This window comes from Vitis vinifera, chromosome 2 (assembly GCF_030704535.1).
Source record: "Vitis vinifera cultivar Pinot Noir 40024 chromosome 2, ASM3070453v1".
Classification (NCBI taxonomy): Eukaryota; Viridiplantae; Streptophyta; class Magnoliopsida; order Vitales; family Vitaceae; genus Vitis; species Vitis vinifera.
Window position 1 is genome coordinate 7,756,469 of NC_081806.1, and position 21,449 is coordinate 7,777,917.

At 37.3% G+C, this 21,449-nt stretch overlaps 1 protein-coding gene across 2 annotated transcripts in view; it reads right to left on the minus strand.

Annotated features, from left to right (window-relative positions):
• Positions 1-20,944, minus strand: part of LOC100264343 (regulator of nonsense transcripts 1 homolog) — a 30,666-nt gene extending 9,722 nt beyond the window's left edge. The window contains exons 1-13 of one of the 2 annotated variants that reach the window (XM_010665755.3): positions 20,251-20,944; positions 13,874-14,125; positions 13,621-13,791; positions 13,453-13,503; positions 13,036-13,128; positions 12,821-12,916; positions 12,620-12,670; positions 12,409-12,527; positions 11,752-11,860; positions 6,834-6,956; positions 6,673-6,744; positions 922-993; positions 748-814 (exon numbers count right to left, since the gene is read on the minus strand). In XM_010665755.3, the coding sequence (XP_010664057.1) occupies positions 748-814; positions 922-993; positions 6,673-6,744; positions 6,834-6,956; positions 11,752-11,860; positions 12,409-12,527; positions 12,620-12,670; positions 12,821-12,916; positions 13,036-13,128; positions 13,453-13,503; positions 13,621-13,791; positions 13,874-14,125; positions 20,251-20,742 (1,768 nt within the window). In that variant the 5' untranslated portion in view covers positions 20,743-20,944. The remainder of the gene's footprint in view (positions 1-747; positions 815-921; positions 994-6,672; positions 6,745-6,833; positions 6,957-11,751; positions 11,861-12,408; positions 12,528-12,619; positions 12,671-12,820; positions 12,917-13,035; positions 13,129-13,452; positions 13,504-13,620; positions 13,792-13,873; positions 14,126-20,250) is intronic. The other variant, XM_002279268.5, reaches the window with a different exon arrangement.
• Between the last annotated feature and the right edge of the window lie 505 nt (positions 20,945-21,449).

The window sequence follows — 21,449 nt, forward strand, 5'->3', positions numbered from 1 at the left end:
AGATAAGAAAGTTAATTTTGTTATTTAAGACAATATGTACTTGTTCAGTACAACTTAAGTACTGTTTGACTGAAGAATCGCAACAAAAATGAAATGGAATAAAATTAATCGGTAATTTCCAGAAATAAGCAGGTCGATGTGCAAAATGCGAAAAATACAAGGGATGTAGAGTAATGTACCCTAAAATATATTTGTCAATTCCACCGATTTCTTTTAATGACAACATGCAGGCAAAGATATGTATCTTTGCACCCTATGTTCTTTGTGAGATTTAGAGCACATCAGAAAAAGGGGGAAAACACTAGTCTAGCGAGTGCCATAGGCTGATGAAGCAAACTCAAAAAAGCTTGCATTCACATTCTATCTTTCTGGCAAAAAAAAGAATAGACAAGTAGACAGCTAAAGTTGGCATGGGCATAATTTGGCTACATGAAACAAGAATATTGGAAAAACAATTTGGCTTCAAGCACTGGTTCCCTCTATTTGTTTCTCATTGCACAAAGGAACTGGAGGAACTCAAAAAGTAAAGGAGAATAACACCACAAAAGCAAAATCCACTGCATAGGGGTTTCCCCATCCTTCTCCTGCACAATACCCCCTCTTCTCAAAGAAAAATCAAATCAATAATCAAAATCACACGCACATACACATCATTAAGACCCTAAGCCAAACTGGAAAACCCTGAATGCCACAGCAAAATGAATCTCATCTTCCAGAAGAAGTAAAACAGAGAAAAATATTAATCACCTTGTTCATCCTTCAGTTGCTGTAGCTTATGAAGCTCACTCTTTTCCGACGTATCAAGATGTCGAACCTGCAATAAATCATTATTGAGATATCAATACTAGGATTAATATTAGGAAAAGAGAATGAAGAAGAAAGACATGACATGATTGTAAGGAAATGAGTGAATACACAAACCTGATAATGAAGGGTTAAATGCTCAACAGGAGAACTAACAGCTTCCCTCGATTTTGCACAGAGCCTAACGACCTGAATTCAAAGAAATGTTACACTCGATTAACAAAAAAAATCAACATTGCGGGGAGGGAATCCACAGAAAATGCATACCAAGAAATTCAGTTTTTTTTCAACGAGAAAAAATAAACACAGGTTTCCAGCCTAATTTTTCAAGAAATGATGGTATTCAGTATTGCCCCATCCGCAATGTTAAAAAACTTTAAATACATCATAGCATTTGTGCTTGGGTGTAGAATCGGCCCACTTCCATCTACTCATTTGAGCTTGCTGTTGGAAGTTTATTAGAAGTCTAAATCTGGGTGTGAAAATTTGAGGATCATTTTGAGAGGATAGCATCTTGGAATAGAAAATATCTTTCTTAAGAGGGTGTCCTATTCATATATATACACATATTTTTATCCGATATAAAGATGTATTGATTATGGATAAGAAGTACACGAGAAGGATGAAGGGTCCTCCCCACAATATACAAAATCCTGATCAAAGTATGACGAAATTCCTCCACCATACCAGGAGACCTATACAAAATTATTTAGTCCACTTAAGGATATACATAAGTGTCATCTCCTCAATCCCAGGTTAAACTCCTCTCATTGTTGTCCAAATACTTTTAGTTTACACACCGAATCCCAGTTCAGCTAAATAACATTAAGAGAAATGCCTTTAACAACGTCTATACAAGAGGCCTAAAAAGAGGAATAAAAGAAAAATAGATCTCACAACATCTTTGCCATCCTCCACTTATCCTCAAAGATCCTAGCATTTCTCTCTCGCCACATAATTCAAAGCAATGTTAGACAAGTGATCTTCCAAAGGATCTTGCCTCTAATGGAATTCCCCAAACCCCTGTATAAAATAATCTTCATGTTGCATATACTCTTGGATGATACCAATTTCACCCTACCTTTTCTAAATAGCTTGTGCCATAACCCCGAAGTTATCGAGCAATGTAGGAAGAAATGGTTAATTGACTTTCTGCTCTTCATACATAAATTACACCAAGCAAGAAGCGATTTGAAATGTCTTCTCAACAGTAGCATATCATTGGAGTTGGTATTCTTGTGCACCATTAGCCAATCAAAGCAAAGGCCTTCACCTTAGATGAGACCTTAAATTTCCATATAAATTGACTGGAGGGAAAGGAACTAGATTTGAAATATTAGACAAGCCAAAAAGAATGATTTTACTAAAAATAAGCCTAGAGAGGATAAAGACTAAACTGTCACATGTGACAAATGCAGACAAGCGCACAACAGTAAGTGAGGACACGAGTCTTTCAAGGTTCTCAATTTCCAAATCAGTAAGGTTATGACAAAAGTTAAGGTTCCAAGAGAAAGAAGAGTTACCAACGATAGTTGATATGATGAAATTTTTAGTTGTGACAACTCTTTAAAGACTTGGAAATTGTGAAGACAATGGTAGATTTCCCCACCACAAATCTTCCTAAAAACAAATTTCGGCTCTATCACCCACCATAAAGCGAGTATGTGAAGAATAATCCTGGAATACCTGTGCAATGGCCTTCCAAAGACATCGATGTGACCATCTAACCACAATGTTGGCGTTTCATCCATTAGGATGTATCTTATAAATTCTCAAAATAACTTGATGCCAAATGGTAGAACTTTCCTTAGGGAACCTCCAAAGCCATTTCTCTAGGAAAACACAAATTCCTCAAAAAAGTCTCCCCAAACCTAAAACCTCAAAACTCCTTTGGTCGAGACAATAAGTCCCAATTAATGCCCTCCCCAACCCTTGACCAAAGAAAATCTTTTTGCAATTTCTCAATCTTTAATGCTACTGATTTTGGGACCCTAAAAAGAGATGAGAAATAGCTAGGGTTGTGAGACAAGAATGATTGAATTAGAGTTATTTTACCCCCCCAAGTTATAAGAAGGTTTTTTTCCACTCATCCAATCTCTTAAAATTTTTGTCGATCATTGGATTTCAAAACTCGTTTGCCTTCGGATTCTCTCTTAATGGAAGATCTAGGTAAGTTAAAGAGCTAACATGAGACTTTATATTCAAGCATTAAGGCCAATCTAGAGATCATATCTTGACTTGTATTGATACCAGAGAAAGTAATCTTGTCTAGATTGATCTTAACCTCAAATATTTGCCTAAGAACCAATAGGATTAGCTTGAGGTTTTACAAATCTTCCAAAGACGTTCCAAAGAAAAAAATGGTGTCATCTGCAAATTGTAAAAGAGATATTCTAGTCCTATTCTTGTCCACTATGAAGCCCTCTAACAAACTGCTCTTCTACTTAAAACATCAATTGCAATGGTGAAAAGGAATGGGGAAAGAGGACATCCTTCTCTTAAGCTTAAAAGAGTACTATTTTGAACTTACAAGTGTACTTTGCATCCACTCCCTTTTTTATGATGGCTTCAATCTAACGTATTATAGAAGATCCAAATTGACTTCCTTTGAGTGCTAGGGGAAGCAAAAAGGAATACGCATGACAAGTGGTCTTCCAAATGCAATGATAAAGACGACGGTGGTATGGAATTAGAGGTTTGTTCCCATTAAGCCTTATTATATGCATAAAATGTGGTGAAAGCAATCATATAAAAATTGGAGCTCTAGGGTTGAGGTGCAATCAAAAAGGCTTTGGAAAGTTACTAATACTAGGTGGATGGCATTCAAGCTCTTACTCGTATCCATGTGGATAAAGTAGAAGGGCCAAATGTGCACTGTCCTCATCGAAGAGTCCTTATCCAAAATTAGTAGACACAATGAAAAAAGGAAATGCAATGAAGGCCAATACTAGAGGTCAAAGAGCGGTCAAAGGCATTGATTGGACTCTTAGGTAATAAGTGATTTCAATACTAGGAACTTGAATTGAAGGATTCAAAGGTAGAGAATCCAAGTTAGCACATAAGCCTTTTAAAGGATTGTCAAGGCAAAGATTGTTCTCTCTAGGAAGGATTATGCGGCTTGCTTTAGAAGCATTGTTGCTTTGTTTGTTATTTCCTTTTAGGGGTTAATGAGGAACCCTATAGGGAGAGCTTTGTGGAATAGGCCATCCTATCCACCTTATAGTTGATCTGAGGTCTCGCTTGAGAGGAACACATTGATTTATAGGATAGGAGGAGATAAGAATTTTGACTTGAAAGAGACTATCTATCATCTCACTACTCTTTGGTTGTCTATGACCAAGGAGTCCTTGGGGCCCAAGTGTGTTAGATTGTGAAATTGGAGAGTGATATGCTCTCCTAAGAGGAAAGTGGAAGTTATTAGATTAGAGGGAGTTGCTCCACTAGAAGGAATGCTCAAACTTACTTTGATTAATGTTCTTTGGGCAATCTTAGTCAAATAGCATTGGAGATATTTTTTTTTTTAATAGTTCTTGAAGTCATCTGGGTTTGGATTAGCCATTGAGACTAAGATCCTAGCTTCTATTAGAAGGCCTAGAAAAGGAAAAACTGTTGGAGCTAACATTTTGGTGGAAAGGAGTTCAGCAACAGTTCTGCCATAGGCTTCAACTAGAAAAGGATCTTTGATATATGACCATTGGATGAAGGAGATTCTGAATTGCTCCAGAAAGATAGGCTGCTTTTTCACTTGGAGATATAGATAGGCATCTTAGGACAACAACCTTGCCAGCCATTCATCCCAGAGAGTTTAGCAAGAATCTTATACCCATTGAGAATCTCTATATCTTTCTTTCTGATGTAGTCTTCCATAAAGAATTATCACAGTTTTTTATAAAAGTTATAGTTATAGAAAGGCTTGGATGGCAGCTCCTCTTTGTTTATTTTGGTCAGTTTGGAAGGAAAGAAACAGAATAGCTTTTGAAAATGAGGATATCTAGATTCAAAGGATGAAATATACGTTTGTTTGTAATCTTTGGTCTTCGTCTAAGTCTTGTTTAGATGTAGGACCTAAACCTTTAATCAACTTTTTTTATTGGTTGGGTTCTACATGAGGGTTGGTGAGTTTTTGTATCCCCCCTTCTTTTTGTTCTTGCCTTTTGGCACCTCTTATATACTCCTTGTATGCTTTGGGTTGCCTTTTAGGCGCCTTTTTCTCTTAATATATTTTTTGTGAGTTTATCTATCAAAAAAAAAAAATTATGAAATTACAATTACTAAGGTAAATAAAATAATAAACCTTTTAAAACCATTGCGAAAAGGGTTAGTATCATACTTGTTAAAGGTGTGCGTTAGGCATGCCTTGCCTAAGCATAATGACTCCCAAGTTGTAGTGCCTAGCCAATCAAAGCATGCACCTTGTTGGAGAGATGCACCTTGTCTATTTTTTTTTTTTTTTTTACACTTCTATTCTTGAAATTTCTATGTATTGCAATTTTATATGATCAAATTATCTTTTTGTTGGATGCTTTTGATCTTTCCTTCTCTCTCTCTCTCTCTCTCTCTGTGTGCTGCTTGGATTCAAATTTTGGATCATATTTGATGATATTAGTGTGTAATAAACATTGAATACCTAAATTCACTATTTATTATAAACTAGCATACATCATAGATTGTATATCACCTCACAGAAGATCACCTTGGATTGTGACTTATGCATAGGACATAGGTGAACTTTACGCCTTAGGCCTCATTTATGGATTTTAGAATATAATTTTGGATTGGGCTCCCTGGAGGAGTATTCATGACATAATGACCATTTCATATATGGGATTTGGAAGCGCTCCAAGAGAGGCCCAATATTGTGGCAAACCACTTGTATTGCTTTAATTTTTGGTTATGTGATAGGAAAGAAATGCTAGGACTTTTTGGGACAAGGCAAGGACTTCAGAAGTTCTTTAGGATACCATTCATTTCCTTACTTCTTTTTGGGTTCCTTGCACCACAACTTTTAAGGGCATTACCCTTAATGTGGTTCAACTTGATTGGTTTGTAGTGTATAGTTCCAAGGGTGTGGGTCAGTATGGAGAGGTTGCTTTTTGTATTTATCATATGGTTTATGGTATTCCTTTTGTTTAGCTTTTGTTTGAGGGAGGATTCTTCATCCTTCTATTGTACTTCTTAAATCCTAATTCAATATATCGCTTTGTTGTTTCTCATAAATAAAAAAAAAAGAATATGATTATTATTGAAGTTTGAAAGCAATCAATCTAACAGATTAATTTTTCTATTAAAAACAGTTTCAGAAGGAAAGCTTAAGCACTTCTCTTTGATTTTTTACAAATAGATCAATTAGGCAAGAACTTTACAGCATTACAAAACAAATTCAGATCATGAAATGCAATAGGAAATACTCTCTTAGACAAAGTACAGAACCATATCATGACAGAGTATTGAAAGTTTTTCTTCACATTGCATTATAGCCTAATCCTGTAGGAGATGAGCAAAGAATAGCTCTAAATTACAATTAGTTCTTATGCAATGCACAAAGTAATATACAACCAAAAATTTATAAGCACATCATTAAAAATTTATTTAAAACATTTTTTTTTTTGATAGGTAATAAAAGGGGCTTGCATTAAAAGCGCCTAAAACATATCAAGTCAAAAACCACCCACGAGCTTAGGTGATACATGGATCAGGCAAAACAATGATAAATCTATAAAATTTTCAATTATTCACCTCATTCTATTTAGTGGAACACAAGCATCCAATGATACATATGGCAGTAAAAACAATAACATACTCAAGCAATACACATTTAAAGATCAAATGTAAATGCAAGCATAGCTTTGACTTTGCAAAGGGCTTTACCTTTAACCCAGTGGCACTTATCTTTTCAGCTAGTTGGTCTACAGCCACATTACTTGGAGCACAAACCAAAACCTAATAAGCAATGAAATATCAAAAAATAAAAATGAAGCTTCACAGAGTCTAAACAGGTAGAAAATAGGGAAAAAATGATATTAAATTACCTGCCCCTGGCCTTGTTTAGCCATGTGATATACAATTGCTGCTGAAGTTACAGTTTTCCCAGTGCCAGGTGGACCTTGAATCAAACTTATTGGCTTTTGAAGTACACTCTTTACAGCAAAAACCTAGTGGAGTAAAAAAGTAAGGATCACTCAAAGCAACATTACTTCAGCAGTAATTTAGGAATCTAGCAAACAAAGGAACAGCTATTACAACAAACCCATCACACATACAGGAAATTAAGTAAAAAGAACATAGCATGAACATGTAACAGCCAAACAATAACAAATCTTGACCATTTCCCAACCCTCCCACCCAAGAAGGAAAAAAAAGGGGAAAAAAAGGAAAAAGAAAGAGAAATCCCTTGAGATATGACCTGATTTAGCGGAGGAAGATGTGAACCAAAAATATGAAGTGTATGAAGATTTCCTGGCCCATTCAAATAGACCAAAGTAAGGGTATAGTTTCCCCAGTGCCCAATACAGTTTTTAAAACCTGTAGTGCATTCTTAGGATTTTGGCCATGCATTTGGTAACCCCACCTCAACAAGGCACCCATTAAAAATGTGAACCTATCCATTTTAAGATCAATAAGGAATATGGGCCCAGCAAAGGCAGTGCAATAATCAAGAATGAAAAGCACTTGGATCTGGGGCCTGCCTATGATGAGAACCTCTCATGTCTAGGACCTCCTAGAAACTGCTCCAAACCTCACTACATCACTTTAGAAGCCTATCTTTCATTGAACTACCTTGAAACATTTAGAAGCTATGTAACAAATCTATCAATGTGCATCTTGAGGAAAAGCTCTAACACTAGATTAACTTCACAGCTCCAACACTAGATTTTCATAGGAGGGTTTGGACATTGGCTAATAGATGTCTCCTTTGTCATATTCAAGAGCAGTCAATTGACCACATCTTGCTGCATTTTGGAAAGGCGAGGGTTCTGTAGCAACTTTTGTTCTCTCCTTTTGATGTTTCTTGGGTGTTACCTTCCTCCATAAGAGAGACTCTGTTAGGATGTTGTGGCTCCTTTGTCAGAAGGAAACAGAAAAATGTCAGAAGCACCTTCTCCATGCCTCTTTTAAATAATTTGGAAGGAGGGAAACAGAAGATCGTTTGAAAACAAGGAGTCTTCTGACCAAAGACTGAAAAGCTTATTTTTTTGTAACTTGATGTCTTAGACCAAGTCATATATAATTAAAGGCCAATGTCCTTACTTAACTTCATTGATTGGTTGGATTCTCATTGAGGGAGGGAGTAGTGTTTTGTTATCCCTTTTTCAATTTTTTTGACATCTTTTGGCAACTATTGCATACGTCTTATGTACTTGGGTGCACCCAAAAAGGGCACTTTTATTTAATACTATCTTTATTTACCTATAAAAAAAAAATCAATCAATGCGCATCTTTCAAGCAATATTTTTTTTGATAGACAACAAAATCATGTATTAAAAGTGCCAAAAAGGAGGGGGTCTGTATACAAGCAGTATAAAGGCAAAGCACAAACAAAGATGCTCCACACTAACAAGGCAAAGCACAAACAATAAAGAGTATGTAGGAAATTCAATATAGAGGGGAACTCCAACTCCAAAGAATCCTTAGACCACTCAAAAAGTGCACGAATGAAATTCAATATAGAGGAGATGGCACTGGAATTAGGGTGTAGGGTGGGCTCGTTGCCTTCTCAATACTTGGGCTTGCCATTAGGGGCTCCTAACAAAACCCCTTCAGTTTGGGATGGGGTGGAAGAGAAAGTGAGGAGAAGACTAGCACGGTGGAAACGACAATATATCTCCAAAGGGGGGAGAATCACTCTCATAAAAAGCACCTTGGCTAGCATGCCAATCTATCATATGTCCTTGTTCCGAATGCCTAAGTCAGTGGCTAGGAGACTAGAAAAAGTTCAAAGAGACTTCCTTTGGGGAGGAGGAAGCGTGGAAAGGAAAGCTCATCTAATCAAGTGGGAGGTGATTTGTGAGGATAAGAGCAAGGGAGGGTTAGGCTTAAGGAAGCTAGTGCTCTTGAACAAAGCCTTGCTTGGTAAATGGATCTGGAGATTTGCTTATGATAAAGATAATCTATGGAAGCAAGTGATAACGGCGAAATATGGGCAAGAAGGTCATGGTTGGAGAGCAAAGAGGGCTTATGGGGCGTTCGAAGTAGGGGTGTGGAAGGAAATCTTGAAGGAAACTGAATGGTGTTGGGATAACATGGGGTTCATAGCTGGGCAGGGAAGCAAAATCAATTTTTGGACTGATGTTTGGTGTAATGGTACAAGGCTGTCCCAAAATTTCCCTCACCTATTCGCTATGGCTTCCCATAGGAATGCTACGGTGGAGGAGATGTGGGATCAAAATTTCGGTCAAGGGGGTTGGAATCTAAGATTTTTGAGGGACTTTAACGATTGGGAGATGGATATGATAGGGGACTTGCTCCATGCTCTGAGGGGTTACAAGCCTTCTATCGAGGAAGATCCAGTCTACTGGACGGGAGGAAAGAATGGAAAGTTTAGGGTCAAAGAAGCGTATAGATTGGTGACCAGATCCAATGATATTGTTTTTCCGCCAAGATGCATTTGGGTGGATTCAGCCCCAACCAAGGTTGCATTCTATGCTTGGGAGGCTACATGGGGGAGGGTGCTCACTCTTGATAGGCTCCAGAAAAGAGGATGACAACTTCCTAATTGTTGCTTTATGTGTGGTTGTGAAAAAGAAACTGTACATCATATACTTATTCACTGTATAGTGGTCAGAGTTCTGTACGATATTGTCCTTGGGTTATCAGGTGTGCAGTGGGTCTTTCCAGAAACTGTAAAGGAGGTCTTAACTAGCTAAAGGGGCCCTTTTGTGGGAAAGAAAAGGAAAAAGATATGGAAATCCATACCGTTGTGTATTTTTTGGACGGTTTGGAAGGAAAGGAATAGATTAGCTTTTAGGGGGGGAGTGTTAAATATTCAAAAGCTTAAGAATTCTTTTGTTTGTAGTTTGTGGAGCTGGGCTAGATTGTATATTGGAGAGGAGCGTATGTCCCTTATAGGGTTCTTGGAATGGTTAGCGCCCAACTAAGGGGTGGTGAGATTTGTTGGTCTTCTTTTTGCTTTGAGAGGGGGTAGTTGCTTTGTATACCCCCATGTATACTTTGCAACTTTCCGTCTCTTCATTAATACATTTTGCTTTACTTATCAAAAAAAAAGTGCACGAATGAAGAGATCCTTTATTCTTTGGTCGGAAAGTTCATCATCCTCGAAGGTCCTTCAATTGTGCTCTTTCCAAATACACTAAAGCAAATGGGAGCCAAATACCAAACTGCCTTTTTCTTCTTTTGAACCCTTAACATTCCACTAAAGGATGAGATTTCTCATTGAGGCTAGAAATACCCAAGCCAATCCAAAAAGGTCCATAGCTTTCTTGTCTTAGCACAATGAATCAAAATGTGATTGATTGATTCTTCACTATCTTTATAAAGATTATATCTATTGACCATTTGTCATCCCCACTTCATTAAAGTATCTACAGTTAAGATCTTCCCCCAAACAGCTTCCAAAGCAAAAAAAAAACAAGTTTTTAGAGGAGCACGAGATCCCCAAATCTCCTTGCCAAGAAAAACTACATTATTCTCCATCCTTAGAGAACAATAATGACTTGACATTGAAAACAGCTAAGCAATATGGCTTCTAGGATTGAGATATTGCTAAGTGATCTTATGTGGTTAGGAGTTGGAAAGGGGGAAGAAACCACCTTATAGATCGGGAATAGGTGTGCACACCAAAGGCATTACAGGATTTTGATTTAAGGAGGATTTCCTTGTGGAATAAAGCCTTGTTTGAGAAGATGTTCCGAAGATTCCAAAGACAGTGGAATTTATGGTCTATGGTTATTTTGAGTAAATATGGGTCACACCCCAATGGATAGGATGCCAACATGGTTTCCAAGTGGTCACATAGATTCCCTTAAAAGGCTATTGCACCGATTTTTTTTTTATTCTACTTGTTTTATTCATTTATTTGTGGTGATGGCCCAAAAATCCTTTTTTTTTTTCATATTTTTTCTTCTCGAAGCTTTGTCTATTTCTTTTAGTCGAATCCCTTTCCTTCCCACTAACCTCATTTGAAATTGAAAAACTCCTCGAATGGTTAAGGCCTTTGGGTGGCTTGTGGTCAATAAGAAAGTTAATACTAATGATACAAAACTATTTGTCCTTATTATTGTGTTATGTGATCTTCTTTTACACTATCCACTAGCTTAGCACATTGACACTTAAGTTGCTCGAACATGATAGGATTGATTGCAAACCAAAACCCCACCCCCATAACAAAAACAAGAAAAAAAGGGTGACAAGGATGATGATTGTTCCTTCAGAGGTTTTGGGATCTTTTGAGAGGCCTGAATTTTTTAGGATGGATGGCAATCTATGGATGCTTTTTAGGACTAGATTTTTTCTATACTTCTTTGTGGACCTATACCACAAATGCCTTTGCAAGGTAGAGGGTAAATGTTTTGAGTTTATTAATGCTACATTGTTTTGGTTTCCTATCTAAAATGTACAATTTGTTTTGCTCTCTTTAATAGGTATAGACTTGTTTTTCCATTTTGATTAGTTGTATGTAAAGCTTGAAAGTATTTCTCATCCTTCATTGAATTTACCATGGCAAATATGTTGTTTGAGGTTTTTTTATTATGGGTATACATAGGCAATATGACTATACAAACACAAATAAATAATATGAAAATCACATCTACACGTGAGCACTCACACACTCACTCCAGATTTATGCACCCCAACCCAAAACCAATCCTCTCCCCCCACCACAAAAAGAAAAAAAAGAAACAACCCTAGTACGTAATGCGAAACAACAGCTGCACTTTAATTAAGTATAACATATAAATGTCCTTCATTTATAAGATAAAGGTAGCATACTTGAGAAGCATTGAGCTCTGGAAGGCCTGGTGCGCCAAATCGACGAGGGAGCGTATTTCGAACCATCTGAACCTCAACTTCATGACCCAACAAGTGATGGTAAATGTATCTGCATGGATGACAACATGTTGACAAAGCTCAAGGAATGATGGAGCAACTGGGACGCAAGTATTGAACGAATAAATCAACAAGAAGGCCGAAAATCTTCTCTATAAGCATTATGGCACCTAAGTCAGCCCCCAAGAGAACCTACTAGAGAGAAATTGGGCTTGTTTAACCAAAGACTAGCCCACTCTATCTCCATGCATATTTTGGGCTTTGACTCAAGTTTTTTTTAATAGGTAAAAAAAAAGGATATATTAAGGCACTTGGAAAAAGGCGCAAAAAAGTACACATGGAATATACAAATTAGGCCCAAGAGCAAGCCAAAGATGGAGGGCTTTGACTCAAGTTTAAGCACATATATGCATACATATAGTTAAACGTTCAGGTTTGCACGGTTAGCAAAGTATTCTTGACAACGAGGTTGCAAGTAAAAATTAACATCTACTTTCAAAATATTTCCTTATGGTAGTGCACAAGAAAAAAGAGTTTTGGTCAAATCCTCATTAAAATATAAACAGATGCAAACAAGAGTATCCCTAGTAGGCAACCCACCCACTGACACTAGTTTCATCCACTGCAAAAGTTTTCATGGCCCCCTGCATCCGATCAAAGCTTGTACTCTTCCACACAAAGTCAACACTGAAACCATGATTCACATCAACAGGAACTCCCTGCAAAGAACAATGAAAATAAGGATTAAGAACAGCTCAAACTTTACAATGACTGGAAGAAACAAAACTACCAAACTTACAACCGAAACTACCTGACTGGCACGAAGCTCAAGTGCAACCTCCTCTTGTGCAGTTAGCTTGATCTGAAACAAGAGAATTGGCATGTGATACCATACATATATCATGGATGTGTACTATGGACAACATTGAACAGGAAAATAGAACATCTAAAACCACTAGCTAAATCATACATCAACTAAAGAAAAAATAGATCTCAAAGAAGTAGAGTGTACCACATGCCCAACCGACTGCCATGCTGGATGAGCTGCATCTCCTGAATAACGCAGCCGCAACTCATCACCAGGTACAAGACGCAACTCATTGTCTTCCTGAAACAGCAAAACATGTATTGTGAGTTCAGCAAACTGGACAAATCAGTACAAAAATATCTGGGAGAAAAAAAAAATCTATAAAACTGTACTAAACAAAAAATAAAAATAGTAAGCACCTTTGGAAAAACGAAATATGCAATACGCTTCTTGTTAAGACCAATATCCCAGCGAATTGTAACGTTGTCTTTGCTTTGAGATTCTTTCATCATCTATAACAAAATAAAAGATAATAAAATTAATGCATAGCATTTTGTTAAGGGCAAAAAAGGAAAGGAATTGTATCAGGTTGATGTTTCTAATAAAACAAGCAAACATGTACCATTGGTAAAAGTAAATTACAAAATAAACCATAAAATATTTTTTAATAGGCAATAATAATATTTTATAAACAAGTGCAAAAAATAGAGCACACTAGCATACAAAATAAACCATAAAATAATTGAATCACAAGAACTAATTTTCCCATAACAATCATTAAATCCGCAAGGAAAAAAGAGAAAAAGAGAGAAAAAATAGAAATCTAATCTCCATACTTTATCATAGTCTGCCTCAAGCTTGATAAGTGGTGCAAATACATTTTGATACTGCAACAAAAAAGACAACAGTTTCAACTTATTAGCAAAATAGCTATGACATAACTTCAAATCTTTCCACAACATTATAATGCCAAGAAACAAGCAAAATTTATGCAATGGTCGCACCTGATATGCATCTTCATATTTCAAGGCTATGGGCTGGGGTTCATCATCCACACCAGGCTTCTCAAGATCTTCCAGGGAAGCATCAGGATTTGTCTTCCAAAGTTCTTCTACCTTATTTATTTGTTGGGCACTGATTTGCCGTGCCCTCAATTGCTCCTGTTCGGATGGGATCTAGAAAGGGCAAAAAGTTAGAAAATTGGTAATCTTAAATCATTTTGTAGATAGAATAAAAATGAACCTAAAGAGACCTCACCTTAACAAGCCACTGCAAGAAACACCTATCATCAATAAGAGGGCACCACTGACTCAGGTCCCAGTTCATGTCCTTCAATGCATTAACACTCAGGCAAGGTTCTCTACAAAGCAGAACAACAACACTTTCTGTCTTGGCAGATATAAATCCAAGAAGAAACACATTTCGGCATCCACAGTTGTAGCATTCAAGGATTGTTTCTCCAAGAGGACTATCTTTATGAAGACAAACTTCCTTGTGTTTGGCTCGAACCTACAAAAAGGGCCCAATAAAACACACTGAATCCAGAAAATCCTCAGCACAGAGTATTTTAAATCCTATTACAGATTGTGATCTGTGATTCACTAACTTGCCACATCATGGACTGCTAAAGGAGATATTCAGCAAAACAACTGATATTTTCCACCTTCGTTTTAGACACTAATACTATTTAAACATGTAGATGCATAATTTTCTGGTAAAAACAAAGATTATCAAATAAGGTATTCAAAGGAGAATATATAGCATTCATGAATTAAGAAAAATGATAAATGGTTCAAAATATGCATCCACAAGCTAAAAAAATTATAGGGAATTAAAAGCCATGTTTCTATTAAAAAACAAATAGAGTTTAAAAATATTATTGGGTTGGCACCAGATCACAATTAATTGTCAACTGATTTTAGTAGTTGTTGGGCTCCTAACTTCTCTAGGTGTCTAAGCGATTGGGAGATTGAGAGTGTGAGATGTCTTCTTTTAAGGCTTCAAGATAAGGCGGTGGATGGAGGAAGAGAAGATAAGGTGATTTGGTTGGAGACTAAGAGCGGTTCTTTCTCTATGAAGTCCCTTTATTTTTGCTTGGAGCCTTGGAGTTCAACCCCTTTCCCATAAACAGTTATTTGGAATTCTTGGTTCTTCCTAAGGCGAGTTTCTTTGCTTGAGAGGCATCATGGGGTAAAGCTTTGACTTTATATCAACTACAAAAGAGAGGGTGGTCCTTGGCTAACAAATGTTTCCTTTGTCATGTCCAAGAAGAGTCGATTGGACATATTTTGTCACATTGTGGTATGACAAGGTGTTTGTGGCAGCTTTTGTTCTCTCTCTTCGAAGTTTCTTGGGTGTACCTTCCTCAATAAGAGAAAACTTGTTAGGTTGACATGGGTCCTTTGTTGAGAGGAAAAGAAATAAGTGTGGGGAGCATCTCCTTTGTGTCTTTTTTGGACAATTTGTAAGGAGAGAAATAGAATATCATTAAAAAATGAAGGGCTTTTTGTCCAAAGATTAAAAAGTTTGTTTCTTTATAACTTGTTTTGTTGTACCAAGTTGTACATAGTTGAAGGCCTAATATCCTTCTATGACTTTATTGATTGGTTGGGTCATAGAAGGATATTAGGCCTTCAACTAAGCGAGGGAGCCATCTTTTGTTTCCCCTTCCTTTTTTGGCCATCTTTTGGCGGCTTTTGCATACGTCCTATGTACTTTGGTGCGCTTTGTTTAATGCTTTTTACTCAATTCTTTTTTACCTATCAAAAAAGAAAATAATTGAGTAGTTTTATCAAGAAAACCTCTGATAACCTACCATGTAAATAACATTAACCATCACAAACAAGAAAAAAAAAAAATCTATCATTAACTAAACATAGAAGAAAACCCATCAGAAACTCCCAGGCACACTACATACCTATACAAAATTCAATACTTCAATGTCAGGGTTTTTCTATAAACAAAGTTCCATTCCAATATTGATTTGATGAAGGTGGAGAGACTCCTATCGTCCATTCAAGGGAAGAGGTTGGATGCTGATGGGGAGGATAGGATGCTGTGGAGAGGGACGAAAAATGAGATTTTTACTGTAAAATCTCTTTACAAGTCTCTTGATCATAGCTATGCAGTATTGTTTCCGGGTAATATTATTTGGAGTTCGTATGTTCCTTCAAAGGTGAGCTTTTTTGCTTGGGAAGCTTCTTGGGAGAAGGTCCTTACTCAAGATCAGCTTAAGAGGAGGGGTTGGATTCTAGCCAATAGATGTTGTTTGTGTTGCGTTGAAGAGGAAACGATAAATCATATTCTTGTTCATTGTTCTAAGACGAAGATTTTGTGGGATCTTTTGCTTTCTCTTTTTGGGGTCAATTGGGTGATGCCGTTTTCGGTGAGAGACACTCTATTAAGTTGGTATGTCTCTTTTAAGGACAAGAATCATAGAAAGGTTTGGCGGGCAGCTCCTCTCTGTTTATTTTGGACAATTTGGAAGGAAAGAAATAGGATAGTCTTCGATAACGGGGCTTTGTCGACTCAAAGATTGAAAAACTCCTTTGTTTGTAATCTCTTATCTTGGGCTAATTCTTCTATAGTTGTAGGCTCTTTATCTTTGTTTAACTTTGTGGATTGGTTGGGTTCTTGTTGAGGTTCGGTGAGTGTTTGTGTTTTTGGTGCTTGTTTTAGGTGTCTTTTGTATACTCCCTGTATGCTCTGGGTTGCCTTTCAAGCTCCCTTTCTCTAATATATCTTTGTGCTTTTGCCTATCAAAAAAAAAATAAACCAACCTATTGCTTACCAACCAAATTCATATTAAGTTCCAACCACCCCTGAGGTAAAAATTTCCACATGGATGGTGGATCACAAGGCAAACACAATAGATACTCTTAAGATAAAGAGACCTTTCAAACTCTCAGCACTGACTAATGAATTCTTTGTAGGGAAAAAGTGAATACATATTGACCATAGTTCATCCATTGGCCCTCCCATGTGATCATTGCCATGGAAGCATCCAACAGGTGGCTCCAAGAGAAATCCTACATATGATGATCATGGAAAGGGGATTAGAGGTAATGTTCTAGGGTGTTGTGCTCCATTATACACTCTCTTTGTCAGTTATGCACTCTTTTGGTGATATATGTAAGAGAGAGCACTAGAATCTTTGAGGAAATATGGATTATCTACAATGTTGAGAGATGTATTCACTCCTCAGCAGCTTTATGGGTCCCTGTCGCCAAGGAGTTTGATAGGATTTTTGTTGGTTTCATTATACTAGACTAGGTAGGTGGCTCCCCTTGGATTTGGTTTTGCTTTCTTTGGATAAATTTGGGATTTTTGGTTTCCACTGTTCTTTTGGAAAAGGCCGGTATGTCATAATAGATCCAAACACTTGCCCTAGATGACTTCCAAATCATAATTTTGCTCTAGTGCTATCCTTGTCGTACTCTATATTTCTTTTGAATGCATAATACTATTTTGTTTCTAACCAAGAATAAAAAAGAGAAGGAGCACTGTGATTATAGGCCGCAATCACAGGTGCTTACATAAATTTTACTAATTAATTGAGACACCTAGCTCCAACCACCATATTGTTGATGCAGGACCTGAAGAGACAGACATTGGAATTTGTGGGATGGGCAAATTATAATCAGATAGAAAGTAAAGACAAGCAATAGGAAAGAAGAGAAGGAAGAAGAAAAGATGAAGAAATGGATAGATCTACTGAGTAATTCACCTAAAAACTAGAAGTTAAACCTAACCAAAGAAGAAGGCACACACCTTCTCAAGCATCTAAGTTACATTTTTTTTTTTTTGATAAATAAGAGAACGTATTATAAAAACGCAAAAAGAGCACATAAGTACATGGGTCACATACAATTAGCACTAAAAAAAGAAGCAGAAAAGAAGGGGCACAAAAATACTCCCTCGCTCAACAAAGACCCAACCAATCTATGAAGTCCAGCAAAGGCATATAGCCTTTGCGGCTTCGCCTATGTACATTTTAACCCACATAAATAAACTGTTAAGAAAGATGTTTTTTAGTCTTTGATCTAACAACTCTTCATTTTCAAAACATCTTCAATTTCTTTCCTTCTAGATGATCCAAAATATACATAAAGGTGTAGTCCTCCAAGCCTTAACAAACCTTCCACCAACAAAAGAGTCATGCCATTCAAGAAGAGTCTCCCTAATCGTCTCGAAACTAACCCATTGAATACCAAAAAAAGGAGAACACCAACTGCCATAAAATTCTTGACTTATCACAATATATGAAAATATGATCAATGGACTCTTAACTCCTTGCACAAAGCACACCTGTTGAATAACATCCAGCCTCTTCTTTGAATGTGATCTAAAGTCAACACCTTACCCCAACAAGCCTCTAAGTGAAGAAACTCACCTTTACAGGAATCCACGAGTTCCATATAATCTTTAAAGGGAAAGGGATAGCACAACCTGTCTCTAAAAGAAAATAAAACCCTCTTACAAAGAAAACCCCTCTGTTATACCCTTCCAAACCACTCTATCCTCCTCCTTCACTGTATGTCTATGGAGTATGTGAAGGAACCACTCCATATCAACCAACTCCCAATCATTTAGATTCCTGACAAAACAGAAGTTCTGAATTCCGAGTTCCCCTCTTTACCCCCAAAAAGTCAACTACTCATGCCTCTTTCAAAATAGATAAGGCAAACTAGGAGGGAAAAATCTCACATGAGGGCTCCTCACTACACCACCTAAATTGCCAAAACTTCATCCTACTCCTACTACCCATTGCAAAAGAAACCATTGTTTTAAAAAAGTCCCACTGCTTCCTAATCGCTTTCCAAACCCTGACCCCATGAGAATCTCTCACTACATCTGACCTCCAATCCCCTTCTTCCTTCCCAAACTTTCCCCTAATGATTTTTTTCTATAGTGAATCACAACTAATAGAGTAATGCCAACACCACTAGCAAAGAAGGCCATATTTAACAAAGAAAGAGAACGAATACCTAGGCCACCTTTCAATTTGGCATTACAAACAATTGATTGCTTCATCCCTTTGAATCTTCTTTAATCTCAACCTCAGAATTCTTGGAATGGTAAACAATGACATAAACTAGATTGGTAAATTAGCAAGAGTACAACGAAGTAGCATGAGTCTTCCCCCTTTTTAAAGGTGTTGCGACCTCTTCGATAACGAAAGCCTCTTGTGAAACCTCTCTTGTACCTCATCTCAAACCACCACTGACTTGTACGAAGCCCCCAAAGGAAGACCAAGATAAGAAGTTGGCAGCTTTCGCACCTTGTAACCAATTTCACAAGCCAACTCTTCCAAATTGTCCACCTCCCCCACTGGAATCATCTCACTCTTTTCCAAATTTATCTTCTTCTTTTTTTATAAGTATTTCCAAATTTACCTGTAACTCCAAAATGGCTTAGAACCACACAAGGAGCCAACATAAATTAGTAACTTGCTCCTGAGAGGCCTCACATAAAACAATAATGTCATCAACAAAAAGGAGATGAAAGATTTCCTCACCCTCAACCCCCTTTCCCCAACCTTGAAACCCATAATAAAACCTTCATCCTGGGCTTTCAAAAGCAAACGACTAAGAGCCTCCATAGCAATCACAAACAGGTCAGGGGATAGAGGGTCCCCTTGATTTAATTCCCTAGAGCTTTAGAAGAATCCCATAAGGGAGCCATTAACTAAAACAGAGAAATTGGCTGATGAGATACACCAGTTAATCCATTCTATCCATTTTTTATAATCCATTCATGAGTTCAATGGTAGCCAACAAACATATTAAATAAATAATGAGCAGAATTTTCAAATTAGGCTAAATAGAATGTTCATGAGCTATAGAATGTTTGAGACTGTCTCTAATGCATACAAAAATATGAATAACGGGGTAAAAAAAAAAAAAAGGAAGGGAAATTTGTTGGGGGGAACTGATAATAATACACACAACTCTAGCATTTAGCCGCAGAGAAGAGATTAAAAAAGAAAATGATGTTAGGAACTTAGATTTCTCTCCTTGACCATAGAGAACAAAAACTCCGAGCAATAATGGCTGTTACAACTATTTTGTTCACTTCATTATTTTAATTCCTTTTTTCTCATGGATGGGACTTAAACTACACTTCCTCTTTTTTTATTTCTATTGATTGGTACTTTCATAAGCTAGATACAGGGAAAATCCCTTTATACTATATGCCCAGACATGTCTTCCATACTCCCGACCATAAATCTAAACTAGTTGCTTAAATTCTCAGTGAACCCTAAAACAAAAGAACATAGAAAACTCTGAATTCAACAGTTTTATACTCCTAGTTCCTTATATTTCCTCCATTCAACCCACCAACAAAATCTAAACACAATCATAAGCTAGATACAGGGAAAATCCCTTTATACTATATGCCCAGACATGTCTTCCATACTCCCGACCATAAATCTAAACTAGTTGCTTAAATTCTCAGTGAACCCTAAAACAAAAGAACATAGAAAACTCTGAATTCAACAGTTTTATACTCCTAGTTCCTTATATTTCCTCCATTCAACCCACCAACAAAATCTAAACACATAAATGACTGTCACATATAACTAAAAAGCCAAATCAAATCACATCATAACAAACCGCTATGACTCCACCCACCAGGTGATTCACAATATGCGAACCGGACGTATTCCCGCGTGAATTACAAAACCACTTGCGGCACGACGGCACATTACACCGCACGACGCACGCAGGATTCTGAACTCCGCAATACCTGCACGCGTGCTCCGTGAAATCCCCTTTTCCGTACTCATAATTATCATCATCCCCAGTCTCCTCAAAGTTTAATCCGCTCATTCCCGCAGCCAAGGCGTCCACGGCTGCCTGGCTGCTGCTGCTGCTGCCGGCGGCGCCGCGGGCCTTGGTGGCGCTGCCGGGGGCGGCGGAGACAGGAGAAGCATCGGACTGGTGGTCAGCTGCGTCGGATATCGAATCGGAAGGCGTGGGCCAGGCGGAGGGGCGAATCGGGTCGCGGAAGTCAGGGTAGTCAAAGTCCTCGCCTTGAGTGTTGAATTCGATGAACGTGTAGGCGTCGTTGCCAGTGTCGGGTTGGGAAGCGGTGTCGTAGAGGTTGTTGGGTTGTGAATCCATTGGGGTTTTGGGGAGTGTGGTGTGTGAATTTAGGGTTAGGGTACTGGATTTGGGTGGTTTGAAAAAGGAAGAGGGGTTATGGTTAGGGTTAGGGTTTGGTGAGGAAAGAATGACAGAAAGGTTTGGGGGAAGAGAGAGAGAGGCTGTGTATGTGGAAATCGGGTGTTGATTTGGGTGTACGTGAGTGCATAGAGGGAAAACCCACCACGCGCTTCACGCTCGCCTGACATTGTTTTGATTTGTGGGCCACATATGTTACGCCACGTCACATGGGACCCACTAGTGTACGAGGTGTGTGAAGTACGAAAGCAGCAAGATCAACTTCAATTTTCCTCAAATTAAAAATAAAATAAAATAAGCACGAATATATTCCATGGAATTATGCTATCCTTATTGTAAATGCTGAATTAATTCAGTTTAAATTATACTATTAAAGCTTTTTTCTTTAATCAGAGAAATTACCGTAGAAAAGTGAAGTTAAATAGATCTTAATTTAAGTTAAATATCAATATAACTTATTAGCATTAGGTATTAAGTTATTTGTTTTTTTATATTTTTTTTCTATTAAGTGTGAAGTTATTTGTTTTTTAATGTCAAATCAACATCTTAACAAGAAAAATAATTTTTATATTAATTCTTATTTGACAAAAAATAATTTAACATTTTTCTAAATATCTCAAAATAATATAAATTACTATAATAATAAA